Genomic DNA, 15,446 nt, shown 5'->3' on the forward strand with positions numbered 1-15,446 from the left:
ATCACTAAGCGGCCCTTCCCCATAGAGAATTTGGTACCTTTGGCTTCTACCTTCTCATTTCCTGGCCCTTCCTGCTGCTGTCCCCATAGAGGGTTTGATTTCTTTGTTCTAATTGGTTTCCTTTAATCTGCGGTGGTCTTGGAAGCCAGACAGCCAAGCTTGTTGGAAAGGGTGTAAGTAAGAGGGATTTGGCTTTGGACGGTGTTCAACTGGGTGGCTATGCCCTTGTGCTCTCCTTATCCTCGGCTGCCTTTCAGATTCCCAAGGCGTAGCCAACTTGATATGTCAGTCAAGATACACAGATATAGGACACAGAGCTAGACAGAAAACTTGGAGACCAGAGAAGCTGAATGAGAGATTCACACACAGCACAGCCTCCCTGGCCCAGCCCTCGTGCTCATCCCAGTAGAGAGAGCAGTCTGGACTTTTCACCTCTGAGTCCTATTTCTCTTCAAGGCATGCCGGTTGGTACCTGTATTCCCAACATCTTAGCTCCTTGGTAAGCCCCCTTGACATGCAGAGCTGCAGGTAAGCATCTATATACCAGGTACTTGATGATGCTACCCAGGTCCTAAGAGGTAGGTATCAGCCCTGTTTTATAGATGAAGAAACTGAGGCTCTGAAGTTCAATAGTTTCAAGATCACATGGAGACCTTGATCTGAGTCTACAGTTGTCCGACCAAGTCCATGAGGTTTGATCCTCCCCACCTTCAATATTTTAGTATGAGATTTTCAGATATACAGAAAAGTTAAAAGGATTATTCAATGAACATCCATGCACTTACCCACAATGAACATTCTGCTATACTTGCTTGTTCACCCCATCTAGCCCACTCTCCACAATTCTTTTTCTTTTTTTTTTTTTTTTTTTTTTTTTTTTTGAAGTACGCGGGCCTCTCACTGTTGTGGCCTCTCCCGTTGCTGAGCACAGGCTCCGGATGTGCAGGTCCAGCGGCCATGGCTCATGGGCCCAGCCGCTCCGCGGCATGTGGGATCTTCCCGGACCAGGGCACGAACCCGCGTCCCCTGCATCGGCAGGTGGACTCTCAACCACTGCACCACCAGGGAAGCCCTCCACTATTTTTAATGCATTTCAACCATGTGCTTTTTACTGCGCCCATCCTTGATAGAGTAAGGTATTGCTTCATACTCACAGATGCATCTTTGCCACGATACTTAAATTTTCTCAGCCTCTCTTCCGGAGCTTCTAAAGTCGGCATATTGACTAGAAGAAGTAAAGCACCTGTAGGTAGGACAGTTCCAAAGAGATTTTCAGTGCCCAGTATGTGGTTACTATGTAAAAGCCATCCGGGCTATAAGCCCTTAAAGGACCCACGGTGGAACAGAGAGCAGCATCCACAGGCATCACATGCCAGTTCAACAGGCAATGAGCATCATGGGAACTCAGAGGGGACCAGCCCTGGGCTACAGGAGTAAGGGATACCTTTTCAGGGGCAGTTTGGCTTGAGCTGGGCTTTTGATGGCTAGGGTAGGCTGGAAGGAAAGCACAGAACCCTTCCATGTGGCTGGGTCCAAGGAGTTCTGTACAGAGCATATGTACAGGATGCTGAGGAGCCCAACCAGGCTATGACAGGAAGATGGTCCTCTTCTCCTACATCCAATCCACCAGCACATTAGTACAGGACTGTCTCAAGTATGTCCCACTCCTAATTTTTTAGAGGACTTCCTCCACCCTGGTCCAGCCCACCATCACCTTTCACCCACACTATGGCAACTGCCTCCAAACTCTACTCCTTGCTTCTACCATTGCCTTATCCCAATCTGTTCTCTACACAAAGCCATGTGATCTTTTAAAAAGAAACTGACCATGTAGTGTCCCCCACTTTTTTCCCACCCTCTAGTGGCTGGTTGATCTTAGAAGAAAACTCAAGTTCACCATGATGCCCACCCTACGTGAGCTGGCCTCAGCCCACTTTTACCCAACGATTCTTTCCTATCTAAGAAGCTAAGCATCTTCCCAATCTGTCTGTTTCATTTTCTCCATAGCTTTTACCACAACTCAATATTTTCTTGTTAGTGCATCTTCCCCTCCATACTCCCGAGGACAAGGGGACCATGCGTGTCTTAGTTATGATTCCTCAGCCCCTTCACAATGTATGGCATGTAGTAAGTAGGTACTCAAATATTTGTTAGAAGAGGGTGGTGAGCGATAAGCTCACAAAGGGAGTTAGCCCTCCATTAGAGGAGGTTATTCAGATCAGGGCAAGTTTGGACTTCCTACAGGGCAGCAGGGAATAACCTTCCATACAAGCATGCAATGAATATTCATCTGTTTCTAAGTATACAGGATGGGCCAGACTACATTCTACCAAAGAGAAAACTGGATAAAGATGACCAACAGACTCTATTCTTGCGAGTAGAGCAGCTGGGAATAATTTTGGTAGGAAAGACTAATTTAGACATATCAATTTGGATGGGACGGTGTAGACAACTTGGAGAATTCTGTGAGGAGAGAGCCAAGGAGAGAGAAGAGGAACTCTATCTGAGAACAGAACAAGAATTGAGTCTTGGTGACCTATGTATTAGGGTCCAAGAAAACAAAGAGCCAGCAAGGGCCCAGGGAAAGGAGGGAATTTGAGACAGAACAACAGAAGCACAGCCTCAGAGGCACTACCGGTTAACAGCGGCTACCATGCCAGGGACAAATCCATAAAAAGAAGCACCACCAGCCCCAGACAGATAGGAGAGCAAGTGAGCTGAGCCTCAGAGCTGAGGCTTCACTGCTGTGACTTTGCTTGTTCTAAGGCATTAGTCTCTTTAGGAGCTTGGGCAAGAATAGCTGACAATGTGTGCAAATCTGAGAGTGGGAAATGCAAATTACTTCCCAGAATTGACCAGTTGCTCCCTCCCCACAGCATATCTCATCTGGAGAGGTGGAGAGTGACACAATGGGTCACACAATGGGTCACAGGAACATTCGCGAAGCTCTAAACATTCCGTTAACAAAGTCACACTGGTCACCTCCACCACCCCGACCCCCAGAGAGTCAAGGAGCCTCAGTGACATCCATAGCCCTTCCATTGCTGTGTATTTACCAGGAGAAGCACCACGTATAAGTTGGCTTGAGACAATCTCAGGCTTTAGATTAATTCAGTTAAAAGTTCAAGCTGGAGGTAGACTGACCTCCAACAATACACCAGAAGCCAGCACATCAGGAAGAGGAAAGAATGATGCTGCAGGACAATCTCAGTCCTGGAGGCTCAGGCCAGAGAGTAACCATGTCCCATCCCTTCATCTACTTTAAAGTCATCTCCAATCCTGCCCCATCAGGAAAGAAAGAGTTGCTTTTTACCCAGGGACCCACAGGTAAATCATTGTTATTCATCATGACACCCTTGAAAACACCATCGCAAAAGAGTTTTCCAGTTGCTGTAATAGCCAAGGTCAAAAGGATGATCAGTTGCAACCCGAGATTTGGGTTTAAATAAGGAGCTATATGCTACATCTCCGAGAGGTAAGACATATGGCAATATAAATTAGGAGCAGGATAGTATTATGGGCCTATTTCAGACAGCAATGGCCAAAATGTGTTTATTACATACCAGGAATATTGGACACTTAGGATTAAATGAAGCAACGTTATGAGGTATCACCCCACACCAGTCGGAATGGCCATCATCAAAAGTCTACAAACAACAAATGCTAGAGAGGGTGTGGAGAAAAGGGAACCCTACTGTGCTGTTGGTGGGAATGTAAATTGATACAGCCACTATGGAGAACAGTATGGATGTTCCTTAAAGAACTAAAAATAGAACTACCATATGAACCAGCAATCCCACTCCTGGGCATATACCTAGACAAAACTAATTCAAAAAGCTACATGCACCCCAAAGTTCATTGCAACACTATTTATGATAGCCAAGACATGGAAGCAACCTAAATGTCCATCCACAGAGGAATGGATAAAGAAGATGTGGTATATATATACAATGGAATATTACTCAGTCATTAAAAAAAACATGAAATAATACCATTTGCAGCAACATGGATGGACCTAGAAATTCACTTCCTACTAAGTGAAGTCAGGCAGAGCAAGACAAATATCATACGATATCACTCATATGTGGAATCTAATTTTAAAAAAATGATACAGGGCTTCCCTGGTGGCGCAGTGGTTGAGAGTCCGCCTGCCAATGCAGGGGACACAGGTTCGTGCCCCGGTCCGGGAAGATCCCACATGCCGCGGAGCGGCTGGGCCCGTGAGCCATGGTCGCTGAGCCTGCGCGTCCGGAGCCTGTGCTCCACAATGGGAGAGGTCACAACAGTGAGAGGCCCGCGTACCGCAAAAAAAAAAAAAAAAAGATACAAATGAACTTACTTACAAAACAGAAACAGACTTACAGATATCAAAGACAAACTTATGGTTAACAAAGGAGAAACGTGGAGGGGAGGGATAAATCAGGAGCTTGGGATTAACATACACACATTACTATATATAAGATAGATAACCAACAGGGACCTACTGTATAGCACAGGGAACTCTACTCAATATTCTGTGATAAAGGATATGAGAAAAGAATCTGAAAAAGAATGAATATATGTATATGTATAACTGAATCACTTTGCTGTACACCTGAAACTAACACAACACTGTAAATCAATTACACTCCGATAAAATTTTTTAAAATAAATTAATAAAAAACTCAAAAAACATGAAGCAACATTAACAGTAAGGGAGAGAGAGCCCCATTTTGCAAGTGAGGAAACCTATGCAGATGCCATTTGCCAAAGTTCCCACAGCTGTTAAGCCTCAGAGCCAGGAATCAGCCTCTGTCTGACTCCTGCGTCATGCCTTGGATCACTAAACTTCGCAGCCGTAATCTGTAACAAGGTCAGATTAGGAAACACCAAGTCTCCACCGTGGGTGGCACTTAACACATGGGTGAGATGTTGGAAAACAGGAAAGCTCACCGTTTTAGGCAATGGAAACAACAGAGGCCACTTTGGAAACACTCTGTTGCCACCTCATTGCTGCGTCTCACTCACTGTTAGGGGTCTGACCAACTCAGCTCATGAGACTGTCTGAATGTGCACAGAGGCCGGTTTGGTACACGGGGATGAAATGCTTTTGCTCCTTGAGAGACCCAAGGCAGGGCCTAGTTCTAGGACTGTTGCCATGGGAACCATGCCTGCTTCTGCCACATCTCAGATGGTATGGCCATAAGGAACCTGGGAAGTGGATCCAGGGGTTCAGAGGGCCGCCACTTTCCTTCAAATCAAATATGAATGGGAATTCCCTGGAGGTCCAGTGGTTAGAACTCGGTGCTTTCACTGCCATGGGCCCGGGGTTCAATCACCGGTCGGGGAACGAGGATCCCACAAGCTGTGCGGTGCAGCCCAAAACCAAAAACCAAAAACCGAAAATCAAGGGGAAGGCCTTTATCAGGAAAGCCTGACTTCAGATCAGAGTCCTCCCTTGTCCCTGAAAGCAGTTTGAAAGTCACAGATTTGGCCACACCACTTCATCTGGGGACATCCTGCAAAGCCAGCTGCAAAGCAGATCCTTCTGGCTTTCACAGGCTTCTCTACTCACAGCTCAAACGTGATTCCTTCCCCTCACATGGCTATTTCTAGCACCAGGAGAGCTGGCTACCCCGTCATCCTTTACCAGTAGTATAATGAGAACGCTAATTTGGAGGCTTTGAGTTATGCAACAAACTCAAAGTCAGTACCTTTCTTCATTGATTCTCTAAATCTGAGATCCAGAGAAAGCCAGACTAGTTACGTAGGCGAACACCATCAACGTAGGGGCTGACACCACCCCCGCAGCCTCAGGACAGCTCTGCTGCTCCCCACACTATGAGACCCCCTGCCCTGGGTGTCAGGTGGCAGAAGCCCACCCAAGGGACCCTCCCTGGCCACGCCTTAGTAATGGCATGGGGTCATTTTCTCTGGTGGGAGCATTACAGGCCATTTGGTTTCTTCTGTCCTTCCCTAGGTCTAGCCAAACTTTCACTGTGAGCATCTTTCATGAACCCAAACCGGCTTTAAATTAAGATACGTCTCATCACCCCAGAGCTGGCTTCTAAAAAGCAGGATTTTTCTGATTTTAATACATGCTCACAGCTTAAGAAAATGAAATACTTCAGAAGCGTACTGAGCATTAACTCCCCATAACCCTCCTCCTCCTCCTCGTTAACCTCTGAAAACGCACACCACCCTCTACACGCCCCAGTCGCTCTGCACGTGCCCCGAGGTGCTGATTGCAGGAGGGGAGCCGATCACAGGCAGGCTTTGGCAGCATGCTTCTTCACTCCGCCTGGACCGGGGACAGCTTTCGATGTGTGTTCAGATCTACATCACTAACAGCCCCTTGTTCAAACAAAGTGGGATTTGTTTTAAGCTAAAACCACGCATTGGGTTGGAGTGAGTGAGGCTTATTCAGAAGGACTGAGCTGACCTCAGCTCCAAGGTCAGCAAGCAGACACCGCGGGGGCTGGAGTGGGCCCCCGGGGAAGGGGGGTGGTCTCCACTTCCAGGGCCCCCGCCCCCTCCACCAGCATTTTTCCGCTCCCTGCACGGTTTTACCAAATAGAGGTGTCCTGACACCACCTTGGAGGCTGGGAGACACACAGCCATGCCTCCCTCCCCGGCCCACGCTGGCCAAGATAAGAGGCACGTGTCAAAGCAAGAAGGAAGCAAGCAACCAGGCCTTCTTCCCGTGATCCACCTCCAAGGCTTGGAAAGGCTTTGTTCCCCAGGTGAGAACATCCTGAGGGATATTTCAGGGAGTAGGACACCAGCAAAGACGCAGGACACACGGATCTACAGGCTGCTGGCTGCCGTGCGGGTGACGCAGCCTCAGGCCCCCTGCCAACCCCCCAACCCCGCCTGGGCTCTGGAGGGTGAAGGCTCCCCACCACCTACCACCCGCTCCTCACCCATACTGAAAACAAGCCAAGCGCCCCTTAGCACAGCTTCTGTCGACCAAGACTGAAGTTCAACAGGGCAAGGCCCAGCCTGGGCCTCCTGGGAGCCACTGCTCCAGGCAGGCCACCAGCTTTGGGGGAGGGCATGACCGCAGCAACCTCTCTGGGGCCCCCAAACAGCTTCTAAGGTCCGCGGCACCCTCCACCCACCCATCACTCACCTGACAGGGAGCCGCAGTCTCCAGCCCCCTGGTTGGCCTTAAATGCTCTCAGCAGGTGGCATGTCTTTAGGGGCATTTGGCCCATCCCCACGGGGCTGGTTTCTGACCAATGTCAACTGTTCTTGGAATCACGTGGGGAGCTCCGCCCACCCTGCCGCCAGGGCCCCACCCCAGAGACTGATTGAGCTGGCCTGTGGGGTGCGGAGGGAGGCCTAGGTCTCCAGGTGACTCTCATGCACCGACAAGGTACAGATGGGAGCCTCAGAGGCACCGCGGACCTTCGGGCTCTGCAGCTGCAGCCTTGGAGACCCTCAGATGGATGATCAAGAGGCGAGGGGCGGCGGCATCTACCTCCAGGGAAGGGTTTGTATTCTGGGTGTTTTAAGGCTTCCGGGATTCAGCTGGATTGAGTGGCCTCTTCCTAAAATTGAAGGATTAGGCTTAAAGCTGCTGTCGAACAGTTAACAAATGATTCTTCCCAAGGCAGGCAAAAGATTGGGTGGTGGCGAGAATGGGTCTGCCTCGTATCAAAATGGAAATAGGAACAAAATTTCATGTATTTCTTCAACAAATATTTATTGTCCCCACTGTGTTTCAGGCCCTGGTGTGCATGAACAAGATGACCTGGTTCCTGCCCTCCCATCAGGAGCAGAGATGGGCCTAGAGTGGGAACAGGAGAGTAATTGCAACAACACAGGGCAGGGCAGGGCAGGTCAGGGAGGGCTTCCCGGAAGAGGTGATGCTAGAGCCACATCTGTAGGAAAAGGAGTCAGCAGGTGAAAAATTGTGAGAAAAATGCTCCAGGCAGAGGGAACAGCATAGGAAAAGGCACCAAGGCAAGAAAACCCAGCCATGGTTCACTTGGGAACAGAGGCTGTTCAGGATTATTAGAGGGACGATGGGGTCAGGTGCCAGGTCAAAGATGGCCTGGTGTACAGGGGAGGGGCAGAGGGAGCCATCCACTCTGGTCCAGGCAGTAGGGAGTTGCACTGTCTGTAGGGGATTTTTTTTTTAATTAAATTTTTAAAAATATATTTATTTCATTTATTTATTTTTGGCTGTTGGGTCTTTGTTGCTGTGCATGGGCTTTCCCTAGTTGTAGCAAGCGGGGGCTACTGTTTGTTGCAGGGCGCAGGCTTCTCATTGTGGTGGCTTCTCTTGTTGCGAAGCACGGGCTCTAGGTGCACGGGCTTCAGTAGTTGTGGATTGCGGGCTCAGTAGTTGTGGCTCGTGGGCTCAGTAGTTATGGCTCATGGGCTCTAGAGCACAGGCTCAGTAGCTGTGGCACACGGGCTCAGCTGCTCTGCAGCACATGGGATCTTCCTGGACCAGGGCTCAAACCCGTGTCCCCTGCATTGGCAGGTGGATTCTTAACCACTGAGCCACCAGGGAAGCCCTGTAGGGGATTTTAAATCAATGATAAAACCAATTACGTCTGTTTGCTCTTTGAGCCAGGAATTCCGAAGAGTGTCAGGGGGCTGCACCCACCTGTTACTCACTCTTTGAAGGTGTCTGGACTTTGTCCGGAGAGCAGCAGGCAGCCCCCGAAGGTCCCAGCAGGGTTGTGTTCCTATTTGCCTTATTTTTACTTTCTTTTTTTTATTATGGAAAGTTCCAAATTTGTAAAAGGGGAGAGAAGAGTACAAACGAATCCTTGAGGACACCGAGGTCCAACAGTTACCAACTCCACCTTTCTTTCTTCTCCCCCCATCTTTTTTATTATGTATTTATTGATTTTGGTTGGTGTGTTATAAAGGAAATCGCAGGCATATCATTTCATCCATAAAGTTTCAGAATGAATCTCTAACAGATAGACTTAAAAACTAAACCAAAATACCATGATCACACCTACCAAAAGCAACATTCTTAGTGGGTCATTTTAGAATATTTAGGCTAACCTGGAGGGAAGGGGTAAGAGGAGGATTCTTTCCCAGGTGGGGCTAGAAAGAGGAGGTGTCTGACCCCAGGACACCCTGGTTACAGCAGGAGATGGGGGCGGAGAAGTTGGGGTTCTGAGTTGGTGAAGCATGGGGTTCAGGGTTGGACCCGCACATCCAGGTGCCTGGAGAACATCGAGGTGGGGATACAGCAAAGGCCAGTCGGCTCAGAACTGGGGTGGGACCCGGTGAGCCGCTCGAGGCAGTGGTGGGTGATAATGACACAGAGATATAAGTTAAAGCTGTGGTTTCAAGCTGAGGTGGCTGGTAAGGGATGGTGTCAGAAAAGGGGGATTCAGGATGACTTACGGGAGGCCTGATTCCCACAGGATCCAAGGCCAGCAGAGAGATTGCCCTAGGCCTCCCTGTTCTGCCCAAGGCATTTGAGACAACCCACCTCTCTCCACCTCCACTTGGGACCCAGGCCCGACGGCGACCCTCTCACCTCATCACAGCTGTCACTGCTTTGGCCTGTGCCCCTTCGGGCTTTTAAACACACACACACACATGCACAGATCCTTTAAACATTTAAGTCAAGTTACACCACTTTGCTGCTCAAACGCTCCAGTGCTCCCAACATCCCTACAATCACCTGTGAGGCCCTTCATGCTCTGCCTTGCCTCCCATCCTCGTCCTCTGACCTTACTCCCTCCACTCTGGCTCCAGCCACCCTGGCCTCCTCTCGGTCCTGCAAACACATCAGGACCACGCTGGCCTCAGGGCCTTTGCACCTGCTGTTCCCTGTGCCTCCCTCACTTCCTTCAGGTGTCAGTTTTGAGAGACCATTCCTGGTCACCCTGTGTAAAATCAAACCTCACCCCATCCTTGCATCCCCACCTGACTCACTTCATTCTGATGTTCTCCCAGGCAGCACTTGCTAACAACTGAAATGCAATGCATTCACTTGTTTGTTTATTTCCCATCCCCACCCCTGAAATAGAGCATAAGCTCTACGAGGGTAGGGGCATTGTCTGTTTGACTCGACACTTTATCCCCACGGCCAGGAAGAGTCATTGCTCATTATATTTGTGGAATGCATAAGTGGGCCTGCTGGCCCCAGAGCCAGGCTCTCCCCCTGCCCCCACTGTGTTCCAGGCATTCCCCCCTCCATCACCCAGGAAGTACCCAGGGTGTACGGTGGGCACGCTCAATACCCTTCCCGAGCCAAGCATTGAGCTGGCGTCCTTTGAGTAAATCGAATCAGCTCACCACACAGAGCCCACAGTCGCCATCCAGAGGACTCAGAAAAGCAGCAGGAAGATCACTTCAGATGGAATCCGAGTCCTCAAGTGGAGGTCACTTCATCCTCTCCGACTCCTAAGCCCCGATCACTGGCAAGGGCCACACCGTCCACCCAGGCTGGGAGCATGACCTCAGCTCCCCGCTTCCATCTCCTTCCTCCATCAGCCCCACCCTCCACTGAGCCCCTTTCCTTGACCCTCCCGACCTCTGCTCGGGGCTGAGCCCTGGGGACCACTTGCCCACTGGTCTGACGGCAGGTTCCTACACCTTTCCAACAAACTCTTACGTTAAATTCTCGAGATTGAATTACCTGGATGGGTTTGTTTACCTGGTTTGTTTAACCTGCCTTGACTCCTTTGATGCAGTAGGAATTACCAATCGCATTTCACAGAGTGGGAAACTGAGGCTGCCGACCTCGATGTGAATTGCCTGAGGTTACATGATGGGAAGACCAGGTCTGTGTGGCCCCATCTTTGCCTCAGTGTGTGGTACTGCCTGTGCTAGGGTCGCAGCTGTTTCCCTTCCTTCCTCCCTCCCTCCTTCCCTCCCTCCCTCCTTTCCCCCCTCCCTTCTCTCTCTCTTTCTCTGTCTCTCTCTCTCTTTCTTTTTTTATGGTAGTAAAATACCTTAACATAGGGCTTCCCTGGTGGCGCAGTGGTTGAAAGTCCGCCTGCCGATGCAGGGGACACGGGTTCGTGCCCCGGTCTGGGAAGATTCCACATGCCGCGGAGCAGCTGGGCCCGTGAGCCATGGCCGCTGGGCCTGCACGTCCAGGGCCTGTGCTCCGCAACGGGAGAGGCCAGAACAGTGAGAGGCCTGCGTACCGAAAAAAAATAAAAAAAACAAACAAAAAACCATAACATAAAATTGACTATTTTAACCATTTTTGAGTATACAGAGTGGCATCAAGTACCTTGACACTGTTGTGCAGCCATCACCACCATCCATCTCTGGAACTCTTTTCATCTTTCCAAACTGAAACTCTGTCCCCATTAAACACTGACTCCCCAGCCCCTGGCACCCACCCTTCTACTTTCTGTCTGTGTGAATGTCATGACTCTAGGGACCTCATATAAGTGGAATCACACAGTATTTGTCCTCCTGGGACTGTCTTACTTCACTCAGTGTGACGTCCTCAAGGTCCATCATGTTGTAGCAGGGCTCAGAATTTCCTTCCTTCTGATTTCTTTCTTTAAAACAAGAACATGTTTTTCATGTTCACGTAGCATCATTAATACTGTTATTTACAGTGGACTCCCAAGTGGTGGGGGAGGGGGAGGAGTATTTACCGTTGACACAGTTTACACCGGCCAGCGCAGGGCTCTAGTAAACGCAGACTGATTTCTACTCGGTTTTCATTGTCTTTAAATCCTCTGCAGTCAGGACTCCTCCTTGTTACCCACGTCCCCGGCCACCTGCTCCATCATCCCCCCAACTCCGTGCATCGCTGGTTATTTATAAATGCCCGTTCATTTATATTAATAATGTAAAAGGGATTAAAAAAAGAACCCCAGAATTGGAGAGTTGATGTCACAATTCCTCAGGGGATCCAGGGAAGGTTTTGTCCTTGAGGTCAGTCTTTGAGAATCCACAGCTCCGTGGGAATGCATGGCTCCTGACAAATGCAGCTGTCACTGTCCTTGGCCTCTGCACATGCGAGCCTGTGTGTATGTGTGTATACGTCTGTGTGTGTTTCTGTGTGGGTATGCCAGTGTGTGTCTCTGTGTCTGTGTGTATGTGTGCATCTGTATATGTCTGTGAGTGTGTCTGTGTTGCGTCTGTGTATCTGTGTGTATTTGAGTGTGTCTCTGTGTCCATGTGTCTGTCTGTGTGTGTCCCTGTGTATCTGTGTGTGTGCACACATGTGTCAGAATGTCCCCAGATCCTGGGGGAACTCTAACTTGCCAGGATGCTGACACTTAAGGAGTTCATTTCAGATTCTTGGGAAATGCTATTTGGCCCAGAACCAGGAGAAGAGGAGGAAAGGGGATGTTATGGAAGACAGAAAAAGGAACCCACATTGATTATTTATCAAGTCTGAGGCTCCCCAGTAAAATCAGGTCTGAATCCTTCCACACAGCAGTTATTTCCTCAAAGCATTTGTATTTTCTGGGCTGTTCGGTACCATCCCTCCCAAGTTTCTCATCCACCTGATTGTCCTAAGCATTTGGTTTTCTGGGGGTGAATTTTCTCCTCGTTGGGGCCGCTGAATAGCAGAGGCACAAGTCGCACCCAGGGTCCAGGGTTGTGTGTGGCTTTCCCCGACACCACGTGACCTCAGGAGCTGGGCTGTGGACACGGCTCCTTTGGGAGCAGCTCCTGGGTGCCTACTCTGTGCTGGCCTCTGCGAGGTGCAGGAGTGAACCTGACAGGGTCCCTGCTGCCGAGAAACTAAGAATCACAGTTGTCATCGCTCGAGCACCGAGGCTCTCACAATCACATAGGGTCTTTGGTCCACCATCATCACCTCACCATGTGACAACTGGGTGAGATGGATATTATCATCATCCCAGATAAAGGAGGGAGGGAGATATTCAAAGACAGCACTGTGTGTCCAGCACGGTACTCCCACTCCCTGTGATGGCTCTGTGGGGGACATGCTGTCCTCGCAGAGTACAGGAGAATAAGGCCAAGGTTCACGCCACCCCAGTCTGGGGCCCCAAAGGGAGTTGTGACATAAATACGTGTTGAATGGATGGATGGATGAATGGATGGATGGATGGATGATAATGATAAATGAACAAATGGATGGATGGATGATGGATGGATGGTTGGATGGATGCTGGATAGATGAATGAGTGGATTGATGGATGGATGGATGAGAGATTATTCAGCTGAGCTGAGGTTTGAATTCACCAGTTATTTGACCTTGGGGGATCCACAGAAAGCAGAGATTCTCTCCTTCAGAAAAATAAGAATAAATACTTCTTGACAAAGAGGAAAGATGCCGGGGGGGATAAAAAGTGAAAACAATTTTTAGCTATTTTGAGATAATGAAATGAAAATGGCACAATAGTGCCAAATAAAATCAAATTGAGATATAGGTCTAAATGCAGTATGAAAAAGAAAGAAACACAGCTGGAGAAATCTATCTGCAGCAAGCTTGACCACCATATTTCTGGGATTCCACAGAATTCACGATTAATTAGGAGATCTCCAGTTGACTTGGAATCAGAGACTTGTCAAGCTGGGCTGACTTTGGAGAACTCCTTGCCCAGGTCCAGCTTGTCTTAGAGGAGCCTGTCTTAGGCCTCATCTTCCATTTCAGAGTCTGCAAGGAAGTTTCCAGCAGTGGCTTGCTCAGGCTCTCCCCTCCCTGAGATGACCCTGCAGAATTCCAAGGGTCTCTGGGGCGATGGGCTATTTCTGGGCCCAGGCTCCGTGTCCATGTTTGGCCTTCAAGGAGCACACTGTGAACTTTCCTGCACCTGCCAAGGTTTCAACCCACAACCCTCCTGGGAGGGCACTGATTTCCACCCCCTTCCTCCAAGGAATCAAACAGCAGCTGGGAATGCAGCTCCAGGAGCTGCCAGGAAGTACCCTCCAACCACCACCCTGGGGCAAAAAACCAAAGGGAAGATCTTGAGATATCTCTGACAGGCATTTGTTACCTTTTTGATGCTAAAAAATAATTTCAGATCCTAAAAACAGTCCTTCTCATTGAGAGAAACTTTAGGCAACACTGATAAATTTAAAGAAGATTTAACAAAAATCACCTGAAATTCTGCCGCCCAGAGCTAATGGGTCTGACCACCTGGCTGAGGATCCTTTCAGGTAAGCTCTTGGTGCCTCTGTTTACACAGGTGCCATTTTGCAAAAAAGGGCCAAGCTGTTCTATAACCTTTCTTAAAAAACAAAACAAAAAAACCCAACAGTCTGCTGTGAGCCTTGTTCCATGCCAATAAATATGAATTTACATCATCAGTTTAAAAAATATCCACTGTGCCTTTATTTCACTTTATTTATAGTTCATAATTAGTTAGATTATGAATTAATCCCCTATGGATGGACATTTAGGTTGTTTCCAACTTTTCATCCTCACAGTTTGACCATCCCAATAGCAATCCCCTGCAGAATTTCCCCTTCTGCTCCCTTCTATGCAAAGCTAACTCAGAGATGCCTGAAGGAGGGAAGGAGAGAGAGAAGAGAAAAAAGGAGGAGGAGAGGACAGAATAACAGCATTTGGGCTTCTAAAGAGGTTCCCCTGAGGAGCTGAGACGGGAGCCTGGGTGGGCAGTGCCTGGTGAGGGGCTGCTCCAGGCCCAAGGTGGGAAGTTGGGGCCAGAAGCCTCAGGCTTGACTCAGCTGCCCTTCCTCAGATCGGAGGGTTCCAGAACCTGGATACCCTAGAGGCATGTGTCCAGCCTATACATCCAAACTGTGTGGAATGTGGAGCTGGGACGATCAGAGAGGCGGCAATGAGATGCTCCCATGAGGGAGTGGGGATCGGGCTGCCGACGACTCTGCCGACACCTGCAGAAACCAGCTGACGATTACCAGGCATGATAAATATATTCCAACTCTGTCCTCACGCCACCCCCCCAGCTCCAGCCCTGAGCCAAGTTCTCAGAGCTCATGGCTCCAACACCTGACCTTGCTCAGAGGAGCCCAACATGCTGCAGGGAAGCTGCCCAGAGATAAGCAGAGGTGGTTGAAGGGGGAACTTCTTGGGGTCTCCATTCTGAGTCACGTGGGGAGATCCTTAACATGTAGGCAGCGTATCACCACTTAAACACAATTTAAAGACGAGCCACAGGAGAAAATAATTTCATAGCACATATCCAACAATGGCCTTGTGTCTAGAATATATAAAGAGCTCTCAAAATTCAATAATAAGAAAACAAACTACCTGATTTTTTTAAAAAATGAGCAAAAGATCTGAACAGACACTTCACCAAAGAAGATACGTAGGTGGAAGATAAGTATGTGAAAAGATGCTCAATATAATTCATTAATGATGATTAGTTACAAATTTTAAAAAAGCATTTTCGAGTCCACAATCCATTTGATCATTTCATCAGTTCTGTGAAGTTAGTAGTTGTTGTTATTACTATTATATTAATAATAATAATAATATTTTTTTAATTTTAAATTTTTTTATTTATTTTTTGGCTGCATTGGGTCTTCGTAGCTGCATACTGGCTTTCTCTAGTTGC

General features: G+C 48.7%; 1 protein-coding gene across 3 annotated transcripts in view; it reads right to left on the reverse strand.

Annotated features, from left to right (window-relative positions):
• The window catches only part of KPNA7 (karyopherin subunit alpha 7), a 93,525-nt gene that overhangs the window by 31,028 nt on the left and 47,051 nt on the right, over nucleotides 1-15,446 (reverse strand). For 2 of the 3 annotated variants that reach the window (XM_073791900.1, XM_019930583.3), the window contains one exon: nucleotides 1,155-1,243. In XM_073791900.1, coding sequence (XP_073648001.1) covers nucleotides 1,155-1,243 — 89 coding nt within the window. Of the gene's footprint in view, nucleotides 1-1,154; nucleotides 1,244-15,446 lie in introns of those variants that run through there. The other variant, XM_073791901.1, reaches the window with a different exon arrangement.

This window comes from Tursiops truncatus, chromosome 15 (assembly GCF_011762595.2).
Source record: "Tursiops truncatus isolate mTurTru1 chromosome 15, mTurTru1.mat.Y, whole genome shotgun sequence".
NCBI lineage: Eukaryota > Metazoa > Chordata > Mammalia > Artiodactyla > Delphinidae > Tursiops > Tursiops truncatus.